Raw genomic sequence first — 23,670 nt, forward strand, 5'->3', positions numbered from 1 at the left:
GCTGAGAATGCAGTACAATCCGTTGTTGGCAGACGTGTAAGGCTGTTGGACGCCTTCCAGGTGAACAGGTGAACACCTACCTGCAGGAAAAGGCAAGAGCAAATAATTTAGCTTTCTATATCACGTTATGAATCAACTAAATTCTGTCCTAACGCCAATGTAGACCATAAAGTGTTTCGGTTCTCCCCAAATGTAGTGGAAGAGAAGTCTAAAATTTGAGCGAGTACCTTGGATGGACTTAGGGCCACGCGCAGTACATGCATCTCGCCATCACTTCGTCTCACAAAGCTGCGCTTTGTGCGGCATCCGCAGAGAGTGCTATAAGACGTTAGCTTTCTTAGCAACCAAATGGCTCCTTGAACCGTCATTAGAATGTTTATGACCTCGCCACTATGTTGACGTTCCAGATCCTCGATTCTCCCTCGACACTTGGCCATAACCCGCGCAAAACTTCTTTATCCGAAGAGGCCCTTGACTGCAATTTGACAGCTTGTCACTCGCCGCCCGGCGTTCGCTTTCTTGACACTACGCCCAATCCAAGCCCTCAATCGATACTTGGCCCATAGCCACAACTTGCGCAAAAGAACGCTCTTGGATATTCTATCCACACTACTGTGGAGTATCTGCGCACAGTTGGGCCGCCAAACCCCACCCTTCCCTGTGACACGGTCTCAGCGGGCGGGACGCATAAAGTGCTCAAGGAAAGGATCACTGGTCGAGACCTGCAGAAGTAGTTTATTGCGGTATCAATAGTAGGGCCGAGAAGGCCTTGTATTTGGTTGCCACCATGGTTGTCATCCGGAAATGCGGGCGCTCCATCCCACGAAATCACACACGTGGATCATCTATACGGAGGATCTCCGATTGGTCGGATCTGTTATACATGGTCGCCCTGCAGCTGTTGCACTGGCAGGTGCGCTCTACACATCTCCGCGGCAAGAGCGATGTACGTGCCCTAGCGAATTTCGACGAGCTGTTGGGACATGTAACATCAAATCTTCAATTCGAAGAAAATGCTCACGCTCTTGGAAGAAAAAGGTTTAGAAGCAAGAAGAATTCATTCGCAATATCGCAATCATAGGGTATCTAATCGTCAAAGTTCGCCGCAACCAGCTCATGCTCCCCTCTACGCACAGCAACCTGTCGGCCCTGCCGCTTCGATAGAAGAGCGTCTTGTGTCCTTCTCATCGACCTGACCATATGGTATCCTGACCACCATCCAGTCGCACAGGAACTTGCCCAACACAGCACCCAGTATGATGGAGATGAAGATGTATCCGTTGAAGTGCATGACCAGCAACATGATGATGTACGCAAGACCGAGAGTCAAGCCATGAATAGAAGCGCGAACAAGTTGTTGAAGTGCTGTGGCGCGGAAGGTAGCGTGTTGGAGACCGAGAGTCGAGGTGGGGCCGTCGCAGCAGTTGGTGGGTGTCGCAGCAGCTAGAGCCGCCCGTTGTGCGTTGAGTTGGCGCTGGAATTGACGGAGGAGTAAGGCATCATATTCGTGGCTGACTCTTCGCAGGAATTCGAGGCAGACGACTAAGAGAGCGGCGCCGATGCAACTGGCGGCCATCATGCCGTTGTTGGTCACGTGCCATGATTCGGAGAGGAAGCAGGCGTCTTCGACACGCCAATTCCACAGCATCTGGGGAATATCAGTCATGATATCATATCAGTGTTAGAATGAACTACAAACCTCTGTGACGCAAGTGCTGTTGGGCTCCATGCCCGCCATTCCTGTCATTCCGTGCATGATGGCGATGGTGTTCTTAGGATGTGGAGTTTGGTTGGACAGTTATTGCGAAACGTGGAAGAGAACTGTCAAAATGATATAGCAGACGTCGGACCAGACCCTGCGACTGCAGATGCGACGGCATGATATGTAGGAACGAGATGCCGTCTCACGACAGTCTGGCCCGAGCAAGCAAGCCGGCAATCGCGCCGCGAATTATGGGGGAACTTGCTCAAACACACTCGCACTAGCCGCTTCGATCGCCCCAAGAGAGCGGGAACCGCCCAAAGACCCGCCTAAGCGTCGCCGCCCACTTCTCGAAGCCTTGGCCCGTGTTTTTACGAAACGTGCTCACCACGGTTCCGGTGTGCAATGCTCCGCCGGCGATAGGTCATATAGATATGCGGCGCGCTCCACCTCGAGACATGCAGCACGCATCGCATCTTCAATTCTCGCCTTGACCATGGCCGCTGACATGCTCGTCGCGCGTGCGCACATCCAGAACTACTCCGAGGCCAGCGCTGTCGAGCCGCATTGGGGCTACGCAGATCGCCTCGTACCCTGCACCAGCGACCCCGGCTCCTGCGAGTACCTCGACGTTGTCTATCGCAGTCATGACCTTGGCATGTACTACAGCGGCATCATATGGGCCACCATTGGCGCCATCTTGCTGGTGTGGGCTGTTGGCCGGCACTTTGCGCGCTCGCAACCATCCGGCGTGCAACTACCAAAAGAAGTAGGAGAAGGAGTACCGCAGAGACGCAGCGCATTCGAAAGACTCCAACGGGCGATTCCATCATATGCTCGGCGATACCTTCTCCCTGATGCAGCGCGACCAATCTTCGGGCGGGTGACCCGCACCCAGGTCCTGACCCTCGTTGTCCTGACCGGTTACCTGACCATCTTCACCTTCATCGGCATCGTCTACAAGAAATGGGTAACGCCCGTCAAGAAGCTCCCCGGCGTCTACAACACCCGTACCAGTCTCGGACCATGGTCTGACCGTATCGGTGTCATCGCATACGCCCTCACGCCTCTCTCCGTTATGCTCTCGACACGCGAGTCCATCTTGTCGCTCGTCACTGGCCTGCCATACCAGAGCTTCAACTTCCTCCATCGCTGGTTGGGATACATCATCTTCGCCCAGTCCGCTCTTCACACCATCGGCTGGTGCGTCATCGAGATCCGTCTCTATCAGCCCCAGCCAACCGTCGCCAAGGAATGGATCGTGCAAGAGTACATGATCTGGGGAGTAGTCGCAATGCTTCTCCTGACTCTTCTTGTTCTGCTCTCGACTCCCTGGGGTATCCGTCTTACCGGCTACGAGTTCTTCCGCAAGGCCCACTACGTCCTCGCTATGGTGTACATTGGAGCCTGCTGGGGACACTGGGCGCAGCTCAAGGTCTTCCTCCTCCCCGGACTTCTGGTCTGGTTCATCGACCGCGCTATCCGACTTGCTAGATCAGCCCTGCTTCACTACAACTTTCTGCCCTCCGGCCACATGGGCTTCCGTGCCGCCTCTGCAAACATTGCGCTCTTCAAGGACGATGTCAACGGCGATGTCGTGCGTCTGGATTTCGACCACTCTCAAGATGCCTGGGCAGTTGGCCAGCACTTTTACCTCACATTCCCGGACAGCTCCATCTGGCAGTCCCATCCATTTACACCAATCAGCCGCCCGGTCTACGGTGCTGACTCCCAGCGCCACTCGTACATTTTCCGCGCCAGGGGTGGAGAGACGAAGAAAATTGCCGACCTGTCCATGAAGCGCATTGCGAACATGTCAAGCCACCAAGAATCGCACGAAAGCTTGATGGCCGATGCCCGCCTCTCTGTCGTCATGACCGGACCCTACGGCGAGCGTACCATGCGTGGTCTTGCTGCCAACTCCAACATCCTCTGCATTGCTGGCGGCACCGGTATCGCTTACGTCCTCCCCGTACTACTTGACCTTGCTTCAAGCCCACAGTCGCCTGACCGCCACATGACGCTCATCTGGAGCATACGCCGAAGGAGCGACATCGACTGGGTCGGTCCCGAACTCGCTACCCTCAAGCGCAAGTGCCGGAACCTACGAACCGGAATTCACATCTACGTCACCCGTGCCGCAGAAGAAGCCAACCTCGATCTCACAGTCTCAGAAAAGGCCGCGCCCAACGAGTGCTCCAAGGAGATCAACTCCGCCTCTGACTCTTCATCTGCCGACGCATCCTCTGCACTGTCAGTTCATGGCGTCGCAAAGTCCGAGTTGGGCCTCAACCACATCCAAGCCAGGCCTGATCTAGATACCCTAGTATCAGAGTTTGTTGCCGGTACTGTACGAGGAGGCACTGAGGTGTTCGCTTCGGGGCCCGGCGGTATGATTAGCGATCTTAGGCGGATAGTCGCCAAGAACAACAAGGGTGGTGAGGTGTGGAAGGGAGACGACAGGTGGGATGTACGGTTGACGTGTGATGATCGATTAGAGTGGTAGTTTGCTTGATCTAGATACCCCAATTGCATTGCTTTCATGTTCAATATGTCTTCCTGAGTGACTAAGCTTTTTCATTCAGTTGTGCGCATCTTGGAATCAATCAGTATCTCGACGTTTTGCAATTTTGGCAGCGACCTGACAAATTGCACGATGCGTAATATCACTAGAAGGGTCGGCAAAAGCTGATGGATTTCGGCGTTCCGGCTGTCTGCTGACTAAAAGCTGCGCTAGCGCCCGTTGTGACGTTTGCAAGCCACCAACTTGTCGCTCGAAGTGGTGGCATCTTCTTTCGTTACACAGACATACTCATGTTACACAAGAATCTCAGCAAGCACCAAGTAAAGCGCAATTCTCAGAGAGCGAGGGATTATTAGAGTGGCGTCTGTCCGCTGCGAACTATACGGTGATAGGCCTTATCTCCGGACCCCACATCGTCACCACTTGGACCCTTGATCTGTCTCCGCTTTCAACCTTCGCTACCAACTGCTTTGAGCATTCAAACCCTTCGAACAGCCATGATAGAACTACTGGATCTTTGTTATGATGTATTGATCGGGATTCTGGAGGAGATAGATCCTCACGATCTGGCGGCATGTGCACAAACTTCCAAGGGCTTCAACCAATTCATCAAGGAGAACAAGCGGCTTTACAAAACTCTGTACCTGAAGCACTTCGTATGAGACATCTTCTACTCGTTCATATATCATGGAGTCTAATGATGTGGCAGGACGACCCTCGACGCCGAAGACCGGCCGACCCTGAGCCAGAATGGGTAGGAGCGATGCAGAGGGTGGTGAGATGTCAAAAGATCCTCGATTCTGCCAACAATGATCTCAAGGCATGTTTTCAGTTGTTATGAAGGGCTCATTGTGCTAAGAAGTATTAGAGGGAAGAGTTCACATTCGTTGCAACGACCGTCGACGAGCTCATCGCCACGATGTCACTTGATGATTATGGCGTGACTCACAACAAGCGCTTAGTGACCAACCAGTTCCAGCGCATCGCACAGAATCACGATGCGTTCATGTGCCGCTCCTCTCTTTTCGATCGTGCCGGTACAGGAAAGCAGAGGCCAGCTGGCGATGAAGAAAGCCGACAGCTGAGCGCAAGATTGCACAGTCTATTCGGCTTCCCGCCATCCAACGCTGGAAGAAGAGATCTCTCAACCAATCCATATGCCAGATCGCGTGTATACGATTTACGGAACTACACCGATAACAACGAGTGGGGACCTTTCCGTGACGATGGCACTATGCGGGTGGATTGGGAGATGGTCGAAAGCATCATGATAGTCATCGGCTATAACTCTTGCTACTGCACCCATACCGTATCCAACAAACTCCGGCCACCATGGTTTGCTCCACTTGATGGTGTAATTCCAGAAGACGACCACCGGATTGGCGCCGTACCGAACTACACGGCGTTAGTACAGCAACCGGATGTCTCTCTCAATATGAAGGATCCATACGGGGTGGAAGGTATCTGGTCACGTGTAAGTTTTTGTTCGCCCGAGCACTCAAAGTCTCTCTAACGACATCTAGATCGTATGTTTCCTCGATTACAACGACTTGTACCACTACAACTTCAGCACCGAGGCGATGAAAGTTCCCTCCGACGAGCCAAGAGACGCACTCAACACCGACGAAGCCATTAGACACATCATCATGGATTTGCGCATCACAGACGTCACAGCACCAGGGCCTTTTGACAACTCAAAGCTACCCATTGTGCATTTCAGAGGCAAATCAAAGTCCGTAGATGCGCATTGGGATCCAAATGCCAATTCTGGTATTCGCGGTACTGTCAGTCTGACAGCGGAAGGAGAGGTTCGCTGGCAGACTATCTCAGTGTTTCAAGGGTAAGTACAGAGAGTTGTGGGCATACACTGGGCAGAGTATTACTGACTTTGCGACAGCGGTGAGGAGCGATGGCGCAGTGATGGCATACAAGTTGGTGGGTTGCGCTGCCCACGCGGTGTTGTGGGAACGTGGTTTGACAAGGATTTCGATGCGTAAGTGATAGCCATGTGCGGATTGATGTGAGACACGTGCTAATTTCGTATACACATTAGTCATGGCCCTGCCGGACCAACAGCATTCTGGAAAGTCAGCGAGAGGCCTGTCGATTCTGCAGATGAGGACAGCGATTCTGAAGACAGCTTTTGGGATGCATCATGAGGGACTAGCTGAACTGGAGTACATGATAGCTTTCACATCTCAACATATCTCCATCTCAGCGTTGTTGCCAAACCTTCCACATGCACTTCTTTCATCTCCCCGGGTACTAGGTCAAACCCGTTGTCACTCAGACGGCGTTCAGTGTCCTCCTCGAACACGAAGCCCTTGACTGGCTTCGCTGAGGAAACGAACACTGTCTGCTTATCTTCCGAGTAGCGCACATGTACGCCTGGATTCTCAAAAGTGAGATACTTGATGGGCTCTGGCCAGGACACGTCGCTAGCAAGAAGGTGACCATCTTTGTATAACGACGCGTGAATGACGAACGGGTCAGCCCTTGACGTGCGAAAAGGTCCACCCGGCTCAAGTGGGTCGTCGACTTTGACGACTTGGCCAGCAAGTATTTCGGTTGTTCCATTCGCCGCAATACGTATCTTCTTGCGCTCTCCAGTGCTGATGTCCTTTCCTGTCCCAATGGAGACGTAGCGTATCGCAATGTCCACTTCCGACTCCGTCAGCGTGCTGTTAGAGACCCAGAGGTCGTATTCGACGTCCTGCCACAGCTTGTGCATATCGATATGCCCAGTGTCCCGCTGCCAAAGTCGATCAGCCGGACGCATAGTCCAACTGTTGTACTTGCGCTGTACACCAATGGTGATGGGCTGCATCGCGCGCTTGATAGCATAGTACGCTGGCTTTGGCACCTTGTAGTAGTCCACCACAGCCCACGACATCGTTGGCCAACAGTCGTTCAGCTGCCACACCAACGCACCGCCACACTTGCGATCACCGGCTGACCCCCATTGGCGGCGCCAGGACTTGTAAGCCCACGACATCGCATCTGCTTGCATGACCTGGGTTAGATGCGTATACCCTTTCAAAAGGTACTGAACCCGGAAGTTCTCAGAAACGTAGCTGATGAGACGTCGCTCATGACCAATGGCTTTGTTGCGGAAGTCCATGGCCATTGAGCCAGGGTGGAGGTCGTGCTGATCGTTGATGCACATCTCAAGAGTGGAAACATGGGGATATGCTTCCATGCCAAACTCGGATACGAAGCGACCGCCCATATCCGGCAGTCTTTGGTATGGCTCCATGGTACCGTGCCACATATTCCACTGGTGAACATCGCCGATTGTAGGATCCAATCCTAAGACCGTCGACTTGCCATCACCGAAGGGTGAGCTGGGGTGGTAGGGTATATCTGTACATTCTTCTGCAACTACCTTTGGCAGAAGATGCTCGTAGATGTAGCGGGCTGGGAAGTCGGTCTTGAGCCAGGATTCCGGATCTTTGTCGTCAGGGTCATATTGTAGTTTGTATCGTTCGACGATTTGGTAGTCTTCGTTGTTCCCTGCCCACACCACTAGGCTTGGGTGGTTTCTCAGCCGTCTGGCATTCTGTCTTGCTTCGGTCTCCACACTTTTCAGGTACTCGGGGTAGGTTGGGTAGTTGGCACATGCGAACATGAAGTCTTGCCATATTAACACGCCATATTCATCAGCGGCATCGAATAGCGCATCCGCTTCGTAGATACCGCCTCCCCATATCCTCAGCATGGTTTGATTGCCGTCAGCAGCTAGCTTCACCCACTCGCGGTAGTCATTAGGTTTGAGCCGTGTGAGAAATGAGTCGGCCGGTATCCAACACGAGCCTCCGCAAAAGATGTCGACATCGTTGATGCGGAAGTACAAAGAAGTGCCGTGTGCATCTGGCTCTTTGATCAGCTCAGTGCGGCGAAAGCCAAACTGCTTGGATATGAGATGGATAGGGTCCGCGACACCTTGTACAATGGCTTCTGCTCTAATGGTGTAAAGACTTTGTTGCCCATAGCCTCGCGGCCACCAGAGCTCGATATCATCCATGGTTGCAGTAGTTTCAAGGGGACTCTTGTGATCATTGATGGTAGTGCGTCCACCGACGTCAATGTCTTCCCCGTCCTTGGAGACCATGAATAATATACCCGTGGTCTTACCCTCCCATTCGACACTCATCTTCAATTTCGCGGACTTGAGATCCTGTGACAGTTCGTACTGCACATTTAGGGCTGATAGGCGGCATTCCCACGTCTCAATCGATACTGGCTTCCAAGGTCCACATGTCATGAGGATAGGGCCCCAATCCCAACCCCAATGGTACTGGGCTTTACGAACAGGCCCTCGCGAGATCTCTGTCTGGTGTACGATGAAGCGGTGTTCTGGATGCTGTTCCACCAATTCAAGGCCCTTCTTGCGTGCTGACTCGAAGACAATTTCCAGCACGTTGTCCTCAGCCTGGAGCTTGCCTGAAACGTCGATCCGATGCTCAATGAACATGTTGTCAGACTCCAGAATTACCTCGTCGTTCAAAAAGACGGCAGCAAAGGTGTCGAGACCTTCAAACCGAAGGGTGGTGGCCGCGTTCGCCTTTCCGTAGTCGGAAGGCGCAGCAAAGGTCGTGCGATATACCCATATCTCATTGCCGACCCAGCGCACTGCTAGCTCATTGAGGTCATGAAAGGGGTCTGGAATCTTGTCGTGTTTGAGTAAGTCGCGATAGACTTCAGTTGGTGCATCGCAGGCCGGTAGGTATTCGTTAGTCGAGGAACGGTCGCCCTGCTTGAACGTCCAACCCGTGGTTAGCGGCGATGAGGTGTACGGAACAGGCGTCATTTTGTCCCTTAGTTGTAGACTAACGATAAGCCTGACCGATGTGACAGCTAAATGATGGACGTTCGGTGGTTGTTGCCCCGCGGGTAAACACATGCGGGGTACCTGCCCCTCAAGATGCTTGGGTGAAACGCTGATCAATGACTGCGGAGCTTTCTTCGTCCAGCACAAGCGTAGGCACGGCCATACTTACGGATGTATATTAGTGGCCGATGTATCCCGCCGCGACAATGCGCCTGCGTCACGTCCTCTCGTATCCACCTCTTCCACAGACTCGCAGCGTTAGGTGGAAAGTACAGAGTTGGGTAAAAAGTACGAAGTTAGGTACAAAGTCCAGGTTTGGGTAAGAAGTAAAGGGTTAGGTAGAAACTACAGAGTTGGGTAAAAACGAGATAGTTGGGTAAGAAGTAAAGAGTTGGGTAAAAACGACAGAGTTGGGTGAGAAGTATAGAGTTGGGTAAAAACGACAGAGTGAGGTAGAAACTACAAAGTTAGGTAAAAATTGCAGTTAATACCTAGGTAAAAAGCACACTTATACCTAAGAAGAAAGCATAGTTAATACCTAACTAAAAAGCATGCCTAGAGCGTTTATACCTAAGTAAAAAGTGTAGTTAATACCTAGGTAGAAAGCATAGTTTATACCCAAGCAGAGAGCACGTAGTTTATACCCAAGTAAAAAGCATGGAGTTTATACCCAAGAAAAATGCGTGTAGTTTATACCCAAGTAAAAGGCGTGTAGATGATATCGAGGTAGAGATCGCATGAATCGTACCGAAGCAAAAAGAATTTACTCAGGCGGAAATTCTAAGCGCTGTTCAGGATCTCAAAGCCTACAAGATCCGGTCCAAAACTGTCTCCGTACCCTCGGAACTCGATCATGTTCTCTGTACCCTCCACAAAGCCATCAAGCTCTATCTGCAGTCGTAGACTCTCCTCCCAATCACCACCAGAGAGAGGGAAGGCCCATCGCTTCGCCTCAGCACCATTGACTGCGATGGTCATGTTACGTGTGTTGTCGCCCCATTCCCATGCAGTGGTAAATGCATAGTGGTAGTTGACGAAGTCGATACCCATGAGGTTCTTGCCAGTGGACTGAGAGCTGACGTTGGCAAACATGACGCTGCTGGCGCGGCCGATGTACTCAATCTTCGAGCCAGTGGGAAGGCATGCGCCGGACGCGCAGGAGAAGTTGTGTGCTGGTCCGGAAAGCGACGCATTAGCAACGGAATGGTACGAGCCGGAGGTGAGAGGGGCGGCTGCGACGATGTTGGATAGAACCCATAGCCGCAGCTCATGTCCGGCCAAGTCAGCCGTCTGGGCACCAGACAAAGTACCAAGATCTTTCGCAGCCCAGACATCGCGCACATCAGCCGAAGCTATGCCCAGTGTTGCCAGATCAAAGTCTACGGCTTGGGAGTCGTTCTTCCAATTCGCGACTCCCAACACCTGCTTAGATCCCGAGAGTTTTCCCATCCAGATATCCCACTCGTTCTCAGTATCGCGACGGACCAACATGGCTTGCTGAGCAAGTGGGTCTTGATTGATGGCAATGACTTCCTTGTTCGAGAGGATGTCTAACGAGCTCTGACTAATACGTTCGGGATCGAGGGCGGCGCCGATGATGAGAGGAGACTTGTTGATAGCCCACATGCCAAAGTGGAAGCGCTCTTCCTCTTCAGAAAGGGCATTCAGGCCCACGCTAGACTTGTCAGTTGACGACTCCAGATACAGCTCATTCTACTTACGTCAGCATGTCCATGTCTGCAAATGCACCAGCAGTGGTATGCCTGAAGTATGGGACGACCTGATTGGTGATCCGCCAGATGCTGCGCCAGCCATTGTAGATGTCGTTGCTGATTCGCCAGGTGTTGCCAACCTCAGCAGCCCAGTCACCGACGTCAGTGCCAATTCCCCACTGGCAGACGTAGTAGTGTATGTCGCGGTCTACCGCATCTAATTCGGCCGCCATGTGTTGAAAACGTGCTGGTGATTGAGCTTCTGCGGAGCTAGAGTCGACCATCGTGGTGTTGGAAGTAGAGTAGCAGTTGTCGTACCTGCATAACGTTAGCAAGGGCGAAAGCGTATTGAGGAGGCTTGTGATCATACTTAAGGCTATCTCCGCCCCACTCAGCGAAACTCTCCGCATCTAGTTGTTCGTACCCCAGACTCGCAGGTAACGATTCTGACCCGCACTGTAGATACCCAGCGCCAGAGTAAAGACCAAAGTCCAGACCCAGGTCATGGAGATAATCTCCGAGTGCCTTGCCACCAGATGGGAAGAGGGTCTCATTCCATTGAAGTCTCCCCTCTTCATCTCGATCATGGGCGTTCCAGCCGCAGTCGACTGTCACGAAATTGTAGCCAGCGTTGCTAAGACCGAGGTCGATGAGGCCATGAGCACTCTCGTGAATCTTGTCCTCAGAGGGCAAGCAGTTCCAGGTGTTGTACGAGTTCCATCCCATAGGAGGTGTGGGTGATCTGACTGTTTTGGCTGCTGCTTGTAGGGCAAGGCATGCCGAGAGCAAGATTGTGGTAGCCATTGCGATGCGAGCTTGATGGTGAGAACTGCCAGTCTGCGCACTCGTTTTCAATCGCCCATCACGAGCTCATAATATCCGGTGGTCGCTGTGCTGCATACTGGATGACCTCACAGCAGGCAGCGTTTCCTGGCTACGGGGGCGGGCGACGGAGGAATTGGTCGCGATGCATCATGTTGCACGTCTTGGCCTGCACCGTTTGACATAGCGCACCAGCTCAAGGGAGTGATCGACAGCTGTACGAGATGCGTGTACAGGGATAGTGTGTTTGTATTCTGGGGTTGGGGTGAGGAGAAGGTGGAGGTTTGCCGGCGGACGCGTGACGAGCGATGGCCGCGAGCCGGAAGGCGCCAGTCGGAAGCCTTACCCCGCCAGACTTCGCGCGACCAGCCTCGCCCAAGCACCAGCTCGGCGTCATGTCCGGAGAGATTACTGCCTCACCCCCAACGCGACTCGGCGATGCGGAACTGGGTAAAGATGCTGAAGAATCCAGGTGCGACGACGCGCCTGCACCAAGCCCGCTCGAATATACATCCTTCACGCAGTCGCAGCGGCGGCGACTACGGCCGCTTCTTGGGTTGGCAGCTATCACGTCACCCTTGACCGCGACCATCTACTTCCCCCTTCTTCCCCTGCTGCGCACACAGTTCAGTACTACAGCGCAGGCTATCAATCTTACAATAACCCTCTACATCATCTTCCAAGCCATTTCACCCGTCATATTCGGACCACTGTCTGATGTTCATGGCTGGCGACCCTACTTCCTGGCCACTCTGGCCCTGTACGTCATCGGTAACTTAGGATTAGCTCTTAACAAGCGCAACTATGCTATTCTCTTAGTCCTGCGCGCGATACAGAGTCTCGGGGCCAGTGCAGCGTATGCCATCAGCTTTAGTGTCGTTGCAGACGTCTGCGTGGCTAGCGAACGAGGGCAGATGCTAGGCCCAATCAGCATGGCCATGAATCTGGGCACTTGTGTAGGTCCAGTCGTAGGAGGCGTCGTGGCACACACAAGTGGAAACATCAATTGGGTATTCTGGGCCCTGTTCATTGTCGGCGTAGTCTTGCTGGTCGGCGTAGGCGCGCTCCTCCCCGAGACGGCCCGCAACATGGTCGACAATGGCAGTGACAAGTCTAGATACCAGTGGTGGCAGTACAGCTGGGTAGGCCTCTTACGAGAGCGGATGAAGGTCAAAGCAGCAAAGAGACTGAATGAAGACGGTGCGACTGCAATTTCATCGGCGGCAGCCCCATGCCAGACGACTAAGCGGAAGTACGGACTATCTAACTTGCTCGCCTGCTTTCGCATCATCTTCTATAGGGACACGTTCCTCACCTTATGGGTTCACGGATCGTTCTACACAGTGGACTACTGCTTCGTTGCAGCGGGTCCAGACATCTACAAAGATATATACCATTGGAATGAGCTTTACATTGGCTTATCGTACCTTCCGCGTGGCATTGGCACCATTGCCGGGGCCTACTTTACCGGAAAGATGATGGACTACAACTACTGTGCCGTTGCTCGCAGCATCGACTGGACCATCGACAAGGTATCTGGTGATGACCTCCTGAAGTTTCCAATCGAGCGTGCAAGGACAAGATACAGCTACGCCATGCTAATGATATCGACAGCGACCATGATCGGCTATGGATGGACTGTCCAATATCACGCTCACCCGGCTATACCATTGGTCCTACAGTTTTTGCAAGGTTTCTGGGGTTGCTACGGCTACACGACGTTCAGCACCTTGCTAGTGGATTCTTTCCCTCAAAGTCCAAGCACCGCCGCAGCTGCTACGAGCATCACACGCTGCGCCATGGCCGCGACAGGAGTTGCGGTCTTAGAACCATTGCTGAACGCAGCTGGTAGAGGATGGTACTTTACGGCTCTAGGCCTGTAGAGTGGCATACTGTCGGCCTTGTGCGTCGCCCTGCTACAATGGAAGGGCATGTATTGGAGACAAATACGGAACAGTCGCGTAAATCAGAAGTGATCACTGGTCTCTGGACCGATTGCAACCATGGAGACCAAGGCTGGAAACTGAAGCATCACTGATAAGCTTCCCAATGATTTTGTATGAGAGCAGATCATAATACAATGTCTATATGCTAGCATCCAAAGCACTTACCCCAAGCGGTTCGCCCTACACAGTATGATCCCGCTCAGATGACAGCAAAGCCATCTCAGCCTTATGTAGTGTTGGAGGTCTCTCGCCTTCTGGGAAAGGCGCGTATCTGTCGATGAGAAAGAGCATATGGTTGTAGGCGCTTTTAGTGTGTTAGCTATGCCTTATCACTTCCTGCTCGACTCACACTTGGCGAATCGCTTTACCCTGGGCAACGTGGTTGACCGAGTAGATGACATTCCAGTAGATACTGTAGAGACGATTCCGATCGTTCCACTCCTCTTTCGGCTCGCTAGGCTCTTGGTACCTCAAATAGGTTTCCAAGTATACCTTGTTGCTGATCTTGTTGTAGTAAGGTCTCCAATCCGCCACTTCTAGCTCATTATGGGCGTAGAACGCAGCAGAGTCGAAAAGAAGCACATCACTGCCGTCAATGGCTGTACCGATGTTGCCTTCCCAGAGATCACCGTGAATCAAGCTCGGCTTGATCTTACGACCTTCCGTAGTAAGGGCTCCAAGCAGTCTCGGAATCACAAACTGAAGGAGTCGCTTCTCGGCCCTGTCGAGCTCATCCCAAGCTCCGTTCAAGTCGAAGTCGACATCGATGACATGTTGCAGGAGTTTGGTGAAGAATACTGTCCAGTCCTTCTCCCATGCTACAGACTGAGTCGCACGACCCTGGCATGTCGTTACATGGAATCCGTATTGACCAGTAGGTGAGATGCTTTCGCGATGAAGACGAGCCAGCTTCTCACACAGCTGATCAGGATCAGGCATTTGGTCGCTCATGTCGATGCACTGTGAAAGGAAGAAGTACGCCTCCGGTTCTTCATCTCGGTATCTTCCCCACGAGTGCGGCTTGGGTACGAGATACGGTGCCCATTTGTACAGGTTAGACATCGCGTTGAATTCACCTTCTATGAGGATATGACCATGAGCCTCTGAAGCTGACTTCAGGAAGTACCGTTCCTCGGCACCGTCGGGCAAAAGAAGATGCAGCCGGGCAGTCACGGTCCAGGATGATACTCCAAAGCGGTGCGCAGAGATGACCTTTGTACCCTTTGGAAACTTTACGAGAACGTTGTCGTCGACTTTGAAGTCTCCGTCGTAGACCAGGCTGTCCACGCAAGACTTGTCCGTGGGCACTTGCAGTGGAGTGGGTGTCTGCATCATGATCCGATATTGCGAATGCCCTGAGATGTCGGTTTCGGATTGCGATATAAGATAATCGTTCAAGAGGATGGTGTTGCAACATCAGCGAGATCTTGCAGGACTCTGCGGCACGAAAGCTACGCCACCAAATCATGTGACTGCATGCAGTCAAGAGGCACGTACCGCACGCGCCGTTTGTCAAGCATGAGCGGCGCAGTAGACGATCGGTGCTTAGTCGCGGTTTCTGCTAAGGTACAAGCGTTTTTACCTAAGTAAAAACTATTCTTTACCTAGGTATAAACCTTTTAACTTAGGTATAAACCTTTCTACTTAAATATAAACGTTTTAACTTAGGTATATACTCTTTTTCTTAGGTATAAACTCTTTTCCTTAAGTATTAACTCTTTTTCTTAGGTATAAACCTTTTTACTTAGGTATAAACTCTTATTCTTAGATCTAAAGTATTCTACTTAGGCATGCACTATTCTGCTTAGGTATTAATGTTTTTACCTAAGAAATTACTATAATATTAGTGTATACTACATACTTCTTAGGTAAAAAACCTTAATGCCTAGGTATAAACTATTAGACTTTTTACCTAGGTAAAGATTACTTTGTACCTAGAGAACTACTCTATACTTATTACTTAGGGAATAACTCAAGCTTAGGGCGACGTCTTCTCCGGCTAAACGTTTACTGCATAAACGCAATCGGGGACAGATCTCAAGCACAAGACCTTCAATCGCTGTTAATTAGAAGCAAAGACATCACACACAGAAGAAAGCGGCAGTGCAAATTGCTGCAAAGATGTTTTATATCAATCTATCTCGATAACGGCGTCAATCTCATCAGCTACGAAGATGCTGGCGGCTGAGGCCACTTGTCCAGCACGGTCTCCTCACCCGTGATCATAAGCTTCAGTTCAGCCTGCGTAGGCTCGTCAAGAAGCAGTGTGTACTCTCCCGGATATACGACCGTGTTGCCCATCTGGTCGACCCGCGCCAGCGTTCCAAGCGTAAGCGAGAGTGATGCCATCTTCGTCTGACTACCAGCAATGTCCCTCAATCGCGCGTATGAGACCAGTGTCTTGAGCGGGTATGGTTTTGGTCCAGCCTCGCCCTTGATGAAAGCTAGAGCGACGAAATCGGAAGTCATGTTACCCTTATTGGTCACCCCAATCTCCAGTGGCGCAACGCCGCACAGATCGGGATACATCTGCGAACAATCGCTCATGATATCCTGGATGTTGTAGGTGAGTCCTTCGCTGCTGCTGAAGTTCGCCGCAAATGTGGTGTAGTGCAAGCCAAAGCCGAATGGCTGTACGGATTGGTTGTACCAGCGGTAGGTGCGACCTGGACTAATGGCACCGGGGCGCAGGTTCATGTTCAGCATCGAGAGGTTGGTATAGCTTGCGGGGTATTGTGTGATTGGTAGACGACCAGCAACTGCATGCGCGCCAGTGATGACATCCATGACGGCCAATCCACCATCTTGACCAGGCCAGTTAGCCCAGATGACGGAGTTGACGCCTTCCATCGACAGTAGGGGAGAGTTGTCGACCATGTCGCCTAATACAACAACCACAAGCGGCTTTCCAAGCTTAGCAAGCTTGGTGATGAGTTCGACTTGCGCGCTAGGCCAGCTGATGTCGGTACGGTCGAAACCTTCTGCCGCTGCTGAAGTGTCTAGACCACCAAAGTAGATGATGTAGTCAGATCCTTCTGCCGCATTGAGCGCGTTCGTTGTCCAGTTATCGCGGGCACTGGAGTTCTGCAAAACAGGGCCAGTGACAATAGACATGTTCAATCCGAGCTGTTCACCAGCCCACACGGGGGTGCGCAGGTAGGGAGCAGGGCCGCTGTAGATACCGGACAACTTCGACGAGTCATTGGCCCAGAATCCGATCATGGCGACATTAGACCCATTGGAGAGAGCAAGAGGGAGCGTGTGGTCATTCTTCAGCATAACGAGACCTTCTGATGCGACTTGGAGAGAAAGTTGCTGTGCCTCCGGTGTGTTCACATCATCGATTCCTAGGTCTGCGTATATAGCTCCAGCACCGTCAAAGTAGCCAGCACGAACGAGACCCTCGTACTGCCGCGTGAGCGCCCTGTCAATAACGGTGACGTTCAAGAGTCCTTGACTCCAAGCTCCAGGGATATCGGAAGATCCTTCGTACTCGCAGCTGTTGTCCATGCCGGCGATGAAGGCGACTGCTGTACCTTCGGCGAGCGTATCTGTGTAGTTGTGGTTCTCGGAAATGTCAGCGACAGCCTCACAATCACTGGTGATGTAGTTGTTGCTTTCTGTCCAGTTCCAGTGGTCGCGCAAGATGGTTTGTAGAACGTACGTATCGGCGCATGTAGGGACCCCGTTGACAGCGTTGTACGAGCACATGAACGAGCCGACTTTGGAGTCTCGCGCGCATTGCTGGAAAGGCGGCATGTAGTACTCCGCAAGGTCCTGCATTGTGATTTTGGCGTCAAAGTTGTGGCGATCGACGCCGCCCCAAGCCTCCATGTCGTAGCCAACGTAGTGCTTGCATGTCGCGATGATCTTCCTTTGAGCTTGGTCGCCCTCTAGACCAGCGAGCAGGCTCTTTGTGTAGCCCTTGATGCGCAGAATGTCTTCGCCTGGCGTCTCTGAGCCCCGACCCCAGCGAGGATCGCGGAATGGGTTGATGTCTGGAGTCCAGTAATCCACCGGAGCCACACCGCCATTGCCGAAAGCACGCGCCTCATTTCCGATGATATTGGCGATCTTGAAGATGAGATCGTCGTCAAAGGCAGCCGACATGAGTAATGGCATGGGGAAAGACGTGGCGTTCGTGAACGGTTCGGTGAAGTTGATTCCCGGGGCTCCTGCTACACCGTGCAATGCCTCACCCCACCAGTTGTACGCAGGAAGGCCCAGTCGCGCTACACCCCTCGATTTACTGCAGAAATCAGTTTTATGCAGTGATGAAGCTGCGATGGAGGCCTACCTCATCAAATTTTCGAGCTTCTCCTCATTTTCCATAGCCGCAACGAGGGCCATTGCCCGTTCCGTGGGCGCGGCATTGACATCGCAGATCTTGTTGTCTTTCAACGGGCCATTGACACAATCGGGACCGATCGCGTAGGTGGTCGATAAGAAAGTGGCGCCAAGAAGGAGAAGAATTGAGGCGGAATGCATCATGACTACACAGGTACGATGCGTACAGTACCGCTGCTAGACTGCCCTTACCTGTCACGTTGAGGCACCCGACCCTTTATTACTTTCACGACTCGAGGTGCCCAAGACCACCATGCAGCCAAGGATGCGAATTGATCCGGGCAGCAACCCAAAGACGCGCTATTTTACTCTCCCGTGAAGCCATAGTGAGGGTTGACCGTGCTACCCCGCGTGCCCGCGTATACGAGCCCCGGATCTGCATAATGCTTTCTCTCGATCGACCCGCGATAATAAACGACATTCAGCCACCGGGCTCAACGGAACATGATGCGCATGTCATATCACATCACTTCGCATGGATTTGCAGCAGTGTTAGTACCTCGGTAAAGTTTAAGCGACTGGTCATTTCGCGGTACGTAAAAAAACGCGACGCGTCCACGGGTAGCTAGCTAGCAGAGTGGCTTCTTCCCGCGTCCCACACACAACGGCTGTAACCCATTTAACCATTGCTTTAACTAGCTTGGCTGTTCTTGGGCTTGTCCGGGAAGACTTTGGTGCTCAAATCGAAGACGGGCAGCGGGCATGGGATTCCCACGGCTTCGCAAGCGGTAAGAATGGCGAGGTACCAGCCAGAGATCAAGCCTAGAAACCCGAATCCTCCTGCGCATCGCAACAACGTGTTGATGTGTTCAAGATCGGCTTCAGTCGTGGCGGAGGCAATGGAGAAGTCGGCGGCAGCGATGAAGCCGAAAAGCATGACGAGCCCGAAGAACGTAAACGTGAAGAAGAGATTGACGCGAAGGGTACCGATCAAGAAGACGAAGCTGGCGAGCACCCTGCACACTCATTAAAGGCTGCATTCCCACATACAAGAGCCGGCACTACTCACATGGAAACGTTATGGAAGCCTTGAGACGCATTGTAGGCTGCGCCTTCCGCGCCACCGAGCTCACCGAAGGCGGAAGTCGTCTGGTGTATGGGGTCTTGCTGGTACGCCAAACTGCCCCAATGGCTACCATAGATGATGAAGACCGCGAAGGGAAACGCTGCAAGAAGTTAGTACCAACAGTAGGGCACCTATAGACAAAGGCAAACCGTACTGTTACCCAGGATAAACTCGGCGATGCCAGCGAGATTCATGGCTAACGCTCCAAAAAAGTAGTAGTCGGCGCTGATGCCGACCAAGCTCTGCGGCGCGACGGCTCCTTGGAACCCGCACAAAATGAGGATAGTTGAAGTGTATGGAACCAAAAATCCGATGAGCCCAAGCAGCGTTGGGTTGGCGAACCGCTTTGCGAGATCTCCGCGACGGGGTGCGGAAGGCTGGAAGAAGAGACGCTCGTACTGCTCGGGCGAGAGAGCGACAGTGACCTGGCGACTCAACGGCGCACCATTGCTTGCGATGTTCACGCCGTTATGCTCAGTCATCTCGTGATCTATCTTTGCCGTCTCTGACATGATGTAAGGTGGCTCTTTGTGTAGATGTCGTTAAGTTGAGGACGCAGGACGAGATGGCAGCTGGCTGTGAGAGCAGATTGGAGATGACATCTTCCTGGGCCGCGGCATGATAGCTATATCGCAACACAGAGATGGCTCGGATTGACAGGAGACGGCACACGGCTCAGATCTCACACCCTGCTGTCGTCATGTCTCGAACAAACCGAGGCATGTCGCCCGTCTCAGGCAGCGTATCCCCAGATTTCTCCGCATATGTCTCCACATTTGCTGCAACGGCTGAGCAAGAGACGGGTTATTGTACGATAGGCGCTGCTATCCGAAAGCCTGGGTCGCGCTGGTTGGTGGACGGTAGGCAGAGCGGCAGACCAAGCCTTGTCAAGTGGTGCGAAGCATTACGTTCCGCGGACTCGGCAACGGGGCGCTAGGCAGAGAAGAGGTAACGGACCGCGCATGACATCACGGTCAACGCTCGGTTACTTAAGGTAGCTAGACTCTGCATCGCAGCCTGCAGCTTGTAGTCTGCTAAATAAGAGATATCTTATCTACTTTGTTTCTATTAGTACTTCATTACTCTAGTAATCTAGATACTAATAATATAGAAATTAGGAATAGAAATAGAGAATATAAAGTATAGTAGAAGAATAATCTTATAAGCTAAGAATAGTGCCTAAAACCTAATTTAGTATTATCTTTATAGTAAAATAATATTAAAAGATATTAAAAAATATTAAAAGACTTTAAGCTAGTCTCTTTTCAAACTACTAAATAATTTTAATATTAATTTAGTAAATATTACTATAGTAATATAGTTATTTTAGTCTATAGTATAGGCTAACTCTACACTTACCTATACAACTTTCTTTATACTATAACTAGAAATAATATAATATATAGTAATAGGTATACTAGACTAGCTATATTTATTCTCTATTAACTATAATATAATACTATATTAACTTACTAGTACCTAATAATAATAACTATATAGTAGCTTATATTATAGTTCTTAACTATAAAGCTTTTATTATAATCTAACCTAAGAGAGTACTCTAGAGAGTTAGCGTAATTACTTTAAAGAATTATATAGTATAGTTATAGAAGTATAGTATAGAAACTATGCTATAGTTATATAACTACTTATCTATAAGTAGAATAGCGCTAGTTCTATATAAGTGCTTATCTATAAGTATAAGTAGTTAGACTAATAACTAGTAAGATATATTACTACTTATCTATAATTACTTATACGCTTATCTATAAGCGCAATACTTATTAAGTATATAGCTTAGGCACTAAACTTCTATAGCTTAGTATATTTAACTTTATATAAGACTCTAGTATTTAATCTAAGAATTATACTTCTTTCTTAACTTTTTATAATATTATATTATTCTACTAAATATACTATTATACTCTTATACTATTATATTAATCTACTAATTATGCTAGTACACTAACTTATTCTACCTTACTTACTTACTCTCTAAGAACTAACTCTTAGATTATCTTAGAATAATCTTTATAGCTTTATAGCTATTATAGTAGCTATCTACTTAAGTATAGTAATACTTAAGAGACTATCTATAAACTTCTTTTTATTATTATTTAATACACTATTAAGATAGCTAATACTTCTATTTAAGGCTCTAATTTATAACTTTATAGTATAAGAAATGAATCTAGAAGAGCCTAGTTTTATAGTTAATACTAGTCTATATATAAATATATAGATATAGATAGTATAGGCCTTTAGTGTATCTTAAGTAATAGAATAGCTCTAATTAATATTAATAATAAGCTTAGAGTAGTAGAAGAACTTATATATATTAGTAGTAAGTTCTTTAATAGTAAGACTAGTAGAAAGAATTAATAGCCTTACTCTAGGTAAATATATCTATAAGATAGTAGTAATAAGAGCTTTAGAAGCTTTAATAGTATTAGTAAAGTAGCTCTTTATATATTTTAGAACGCTTCTTATAGTGCTTTAAATATTAGGTATTATATTATAGATAATATTTTATTTTATAGCTACTAGAATAGCTTTTAGAATAGTCTTTCTAATAGTCTCTCTTGTAGTAGACGTCGAGTAGCTTATAGTAGCTTTATTATAGCAATATAATTTAGAGAAAAGTAATTTAATAATAATAAAATAATTTAGTTACGTATTAGTAAGCGTAATATAACTAGTATTAAGAATAGTTTTAGACTTGTAATTACCTTAAAGACTTATAAAAGAGTTATTTAGATAGTGTAGCTTAAAGTATTAGCTTAAAGTTACTATTAGTGTTTTTAATATATCTTTAGAGTTCTGAAAGTTATAAAAATATAAAGAATAAAAAAAGCGCGCTTTTACTAAGAAAGATTTTAGTAAATATATTTTAACTATAAAGCTTTAGAATATATTACTCTATTAGTTATAAGCTAATAAGCGTATATAATTATATTATAATTCTTTTATAGAGTGTTATGTATTTATAGAATAGCTTCTTAGCTAGCCTAAAAAATTTAAAAGCTTTAACTACCTTAGAAGTAGTAGCGCTAGAGCTCTAAGTCTTAGTCTAACACTATACCTCTAAGAGTAGGTAAAACCTTTAGTTATAGATACTTTAAAGTACTAGTAATAGTTCTTACCTCTTTAGAATTAGTAGCTCTTTAAGCTATAAGTATTACTACTTAAGATTTAGATTTCTGCTTAATAATAAGCTAAGAATTTATTATTAATACTACTTAATAACTACTTTCTTATTTAATAGAAATTAATATAAAGTATATTATTACTTTATTTTAGAAATTTTTTAAGTCTAATCAAAACTATTTTTATAGTAAGATATTATAAAAAGATCTATACTAATTTCTTATAAAATAACTAAAATTAATATAATTAGAATTTAGAGTATATTACTATTAGTAACAAGAATATTATATATTTATATATAAATTTATAAATACTTATATAACTCTATTTAATCTATAGCTAAAGATTTATAAGAAAAATTTAAATAATAGATAGTAATAGAAATACTACTATTAGTACTTATTAATTTTAATTTTAATAAACTATTACTTTACTTTTATTATCTTGTAAAATTAAGAAAATTATTACTAATATGTTTACCTAAAAGTAATTGTAATTTATAACTTAAATAGTATTAAAAGTAATAGTACTTAGTAAAAATTATAAAGCTATAAATACTTTATCTCTAATATTCTATTTTATATATTTAATATCTAGAGTCTTAGTAATAGCTATGTATTTTTAGTATAAAGTACACTTTAGATATAAAACTAGTAAAAGCTTTATATTAAGCTTTACTATACTTATTAATAACTTTTTTTTAGCTAGCTTACTAATAAAGTTAGTCTCTAAAACTATTAGCTTAAAGTCTTTTTAGATATAGTTTATTATAATAACATTTTTTTTTATTAAAGCTATTATATTTCATAGTTATTAAATTTATTAGAGCTTAATTTTCTAAGTATAGATACTATAAAATCTTAGACGTTAAAAACTAGTATCTTAGCTAGAAAAGATTAAGTAAGCTATTTTATAATTCTAACTTCAATATTATAATTACTCTTTATACCTAATAAACAATAATTAGTAATAATAAAAGAATAATATTATATACTTAACCTACTTTTAACATTTTAATATTATTTATTTTACTCTTTTATATTTACTTTACTTACACTCTACTATGTAAGCTTCTTAAACTACTACTTTTACTTTTAATAGTAGAACTTAGTGTACTAGTTAAATAAGTAAGCTTCTCTCTAAATTTCTACTTTAGTAAGTTTTTTTACTCTTCATTCTAACTTTACTTACTATATTAACTATTATTATAGCTTACTAAGTTAAAGTACTAGTATTATACGTTTTCTTTTTTACAAACTATACTATTAAACTTTTAAAGTAATACTAAGAATATTAGTAAAAAGCTTATAGAGCTTAAGATTTATTTATACTACTTATTACTTTATGCAAAAAAAAACTCATATATATATTTTAAGGCTGTATTTTGAGACTAATAGTAAGTAGAAATAAATAAGAAATTAGTATATTATAGTCAGTTTTCTCTATTCTTGTAGATTTTTTATTTAGCCTATTTTTCAAAATTCTACTTAAGCTTAAAAACACTTTAAGTTAGTATTATTATTATAGCTAGAGAGATAATAAAAGATTAGAGATATCTAAGTATATAATAATT

At 47.5% G+C, this 23,670-nt stretch overlaps 9 protein-coding genes across 9 annotated transcripts; 3 read left to right on the forward strand and 6 right to left on the reverse strand.

Moving 5' to 3' along the window:
• Positions 1–1,126: 1,126 nt before the first annotated feature.
• Positions 1,127–1,756, reverse strand: J4E86_005867 (uncharacterized protein; the record flags this gene model as incomplete). Its single annotated transcript, XM_051446398.1, has 2 exons — positions 1,127–1,648; positions 1,700–1,756. 2 exons carry the CDS (start codon positions 1,754–1,756, stop codon positions 1,127–1,129), a joined length of 579 nt encoding a protein of 192 aa, XP_051301973.1.
• Positions 1,757–2,198: 442 nt separating this feature from the next.
• J4E86_005868 (uncharacterized protein) lies at positions 2,199–4,208 on the forward strand (the record flags this gene model as incomplete). The annotated part of the gene is made up of 1 exon (XM_051446399.1): positions 2,199–4,208. The coding sequence occupies one exon, from the start codon at positions 2,199–2,201 to the stop codon at positions 4,206–4,208; it is 2,010 nt and encodes a 669-aa protein (XP_051301974.1).
• A 937-nt stretch (positions 4,209–5,145) lies between these two features.
• Positions 5,146–6,385, forward strand: J4E86_005869 (uncharacterized protein; the record flags this gene model as incomplete). The annotated part of the gene is made up of 4 exons (XM_051446400.1): positions 5,146–5,700; positions 5,750–6,066; positions 6,124–6,219; positions 6,280–6,385. 4 exons carry the CDS (start codon positions 5,146–5,148, stop codon positions 6,383–6,385), a joined length of 1,074 nt encoding a protein of 357 aa, XP_051301975.1.
• Positions 6,386–6,417: 32 nt separating this feature from the next.
• J4E86_005870 (uncharacterized protein) lies at positions 6,418–9,036 on the reverse strand (the record flags this gene model as incomplete). Its single annotated transcript, XM_051446401.1, has 1 exon — positions 6,418–9,036. One exon carries the CDS (start codon positions 9,034–9,036, stop codon positions 6,418–6,420), a length of 2,619 nt encoding a protein of 872 aa, XP_051301976.1.
• An 801-nt stretch (positions 9,037–9,837) lies between these two features.
• Positions 9,838–11,573, reverse strand: J4E86_005871 (uncharacterized protein; the record flags this gene model as incomplete). Its single annotated transcript, XM_051446402.1, has 3 exons — positions 9,838–10,732; positions 10,779–11,087; positions 11,140–11,573. 3 exons carry the CDS (start codon positions 11,571–11,573, stop codon positions 9,838–9,840), a joined length of 1,638 nt encoding a protein of 545 aa, XP_051301977.1.
• A 326-nt stretch (positions 11,574–11,899) lies between these two features.
• J4E86_005872 (uncharacterized protein) lies at positions 11,900–13,474 on the forward strand (the record flags this gene model as incomplete). Its single annotated transcript, XM_051446403.1, has 1 exon — positions 11,900–13,474. The coding sequence occupies one exon, from the start codon at positions 11,900–11,902 to the stop codon at positions 13,472–13,474; it is 1,575 nt and encodes a 524-aa protein (XP_051301978.1).
• A 408-nt stretch (positions 13,475–13,882) lies between these two features.
• J4E86_005873 (uncharacterized protein) lies at positions 13,883–14,872 on the reverse strand (the record flags this gene model as incomplete). The annotated part of the gene is made up of 1 exon (XM_051446404.1): positions 13,883–14,872. The coding sequence occupies one exon, from the start codon at positions 14,870–14,872 to the stop codon at positions 13,883–13,885; it is 990 nt and encodes a 329-aa protein (XP_051301979.1).
• Positions 14,873–15,703: 831 nt separating this feature from the next.
• J4E86_005874 (uncharacterized protein) lies at positions 15,704–17,887 on the reverse strand (the record flags this gene model as incomplete). Its single annotated transcript, XM_051446405.1, has 2 exons — positions 15,704–17,786; positions 17,835–17,887. The coding sequence occupies 2 exons, from the start codon at positions 17,885–17,887 to the stop codon at positions 15,704–15,706; spliced, it is 2,136 nt and encodes a 711-aa protein (XP_051301980.1).
• A 628-nt stretch (positions 17,888–18,515) lies between these two features.
• Positions 18,516–19,462, reverse strand: J4E86_005875 (uncharacterized protein; the record flags this gene model as incomplete). Its single annotated transcript, XM_051446406.1, has 3 exons — positions 18,516–18,840; positions 18,894–19,050; positions 19,105–19,462. The coding sequence occupies 3 exons, from the start codon at positions 19,460–19,462 to the stop codon at positions 18,516–18,518; spliced, it is 840 nt and encodes a 279-aa protein (XP_051301981.1).
• Between the last annotated feature and the right edge of the window lie 4,208 nt (positions 19,463–23,670).

Source organism: Alternaria arbusti (assembly GCF_024043155.1).
Source record: "Alternaria arbusti strain BMP 1465 chromosome Unknown scaffold_7, whole genome shotgun sequence".
NCBI lineage: Eukaryota > Fungi > Ascomycota > Dothideomycetes > Pleosporales > Pleosporaceae > Alternaria > Alternaria arbusti.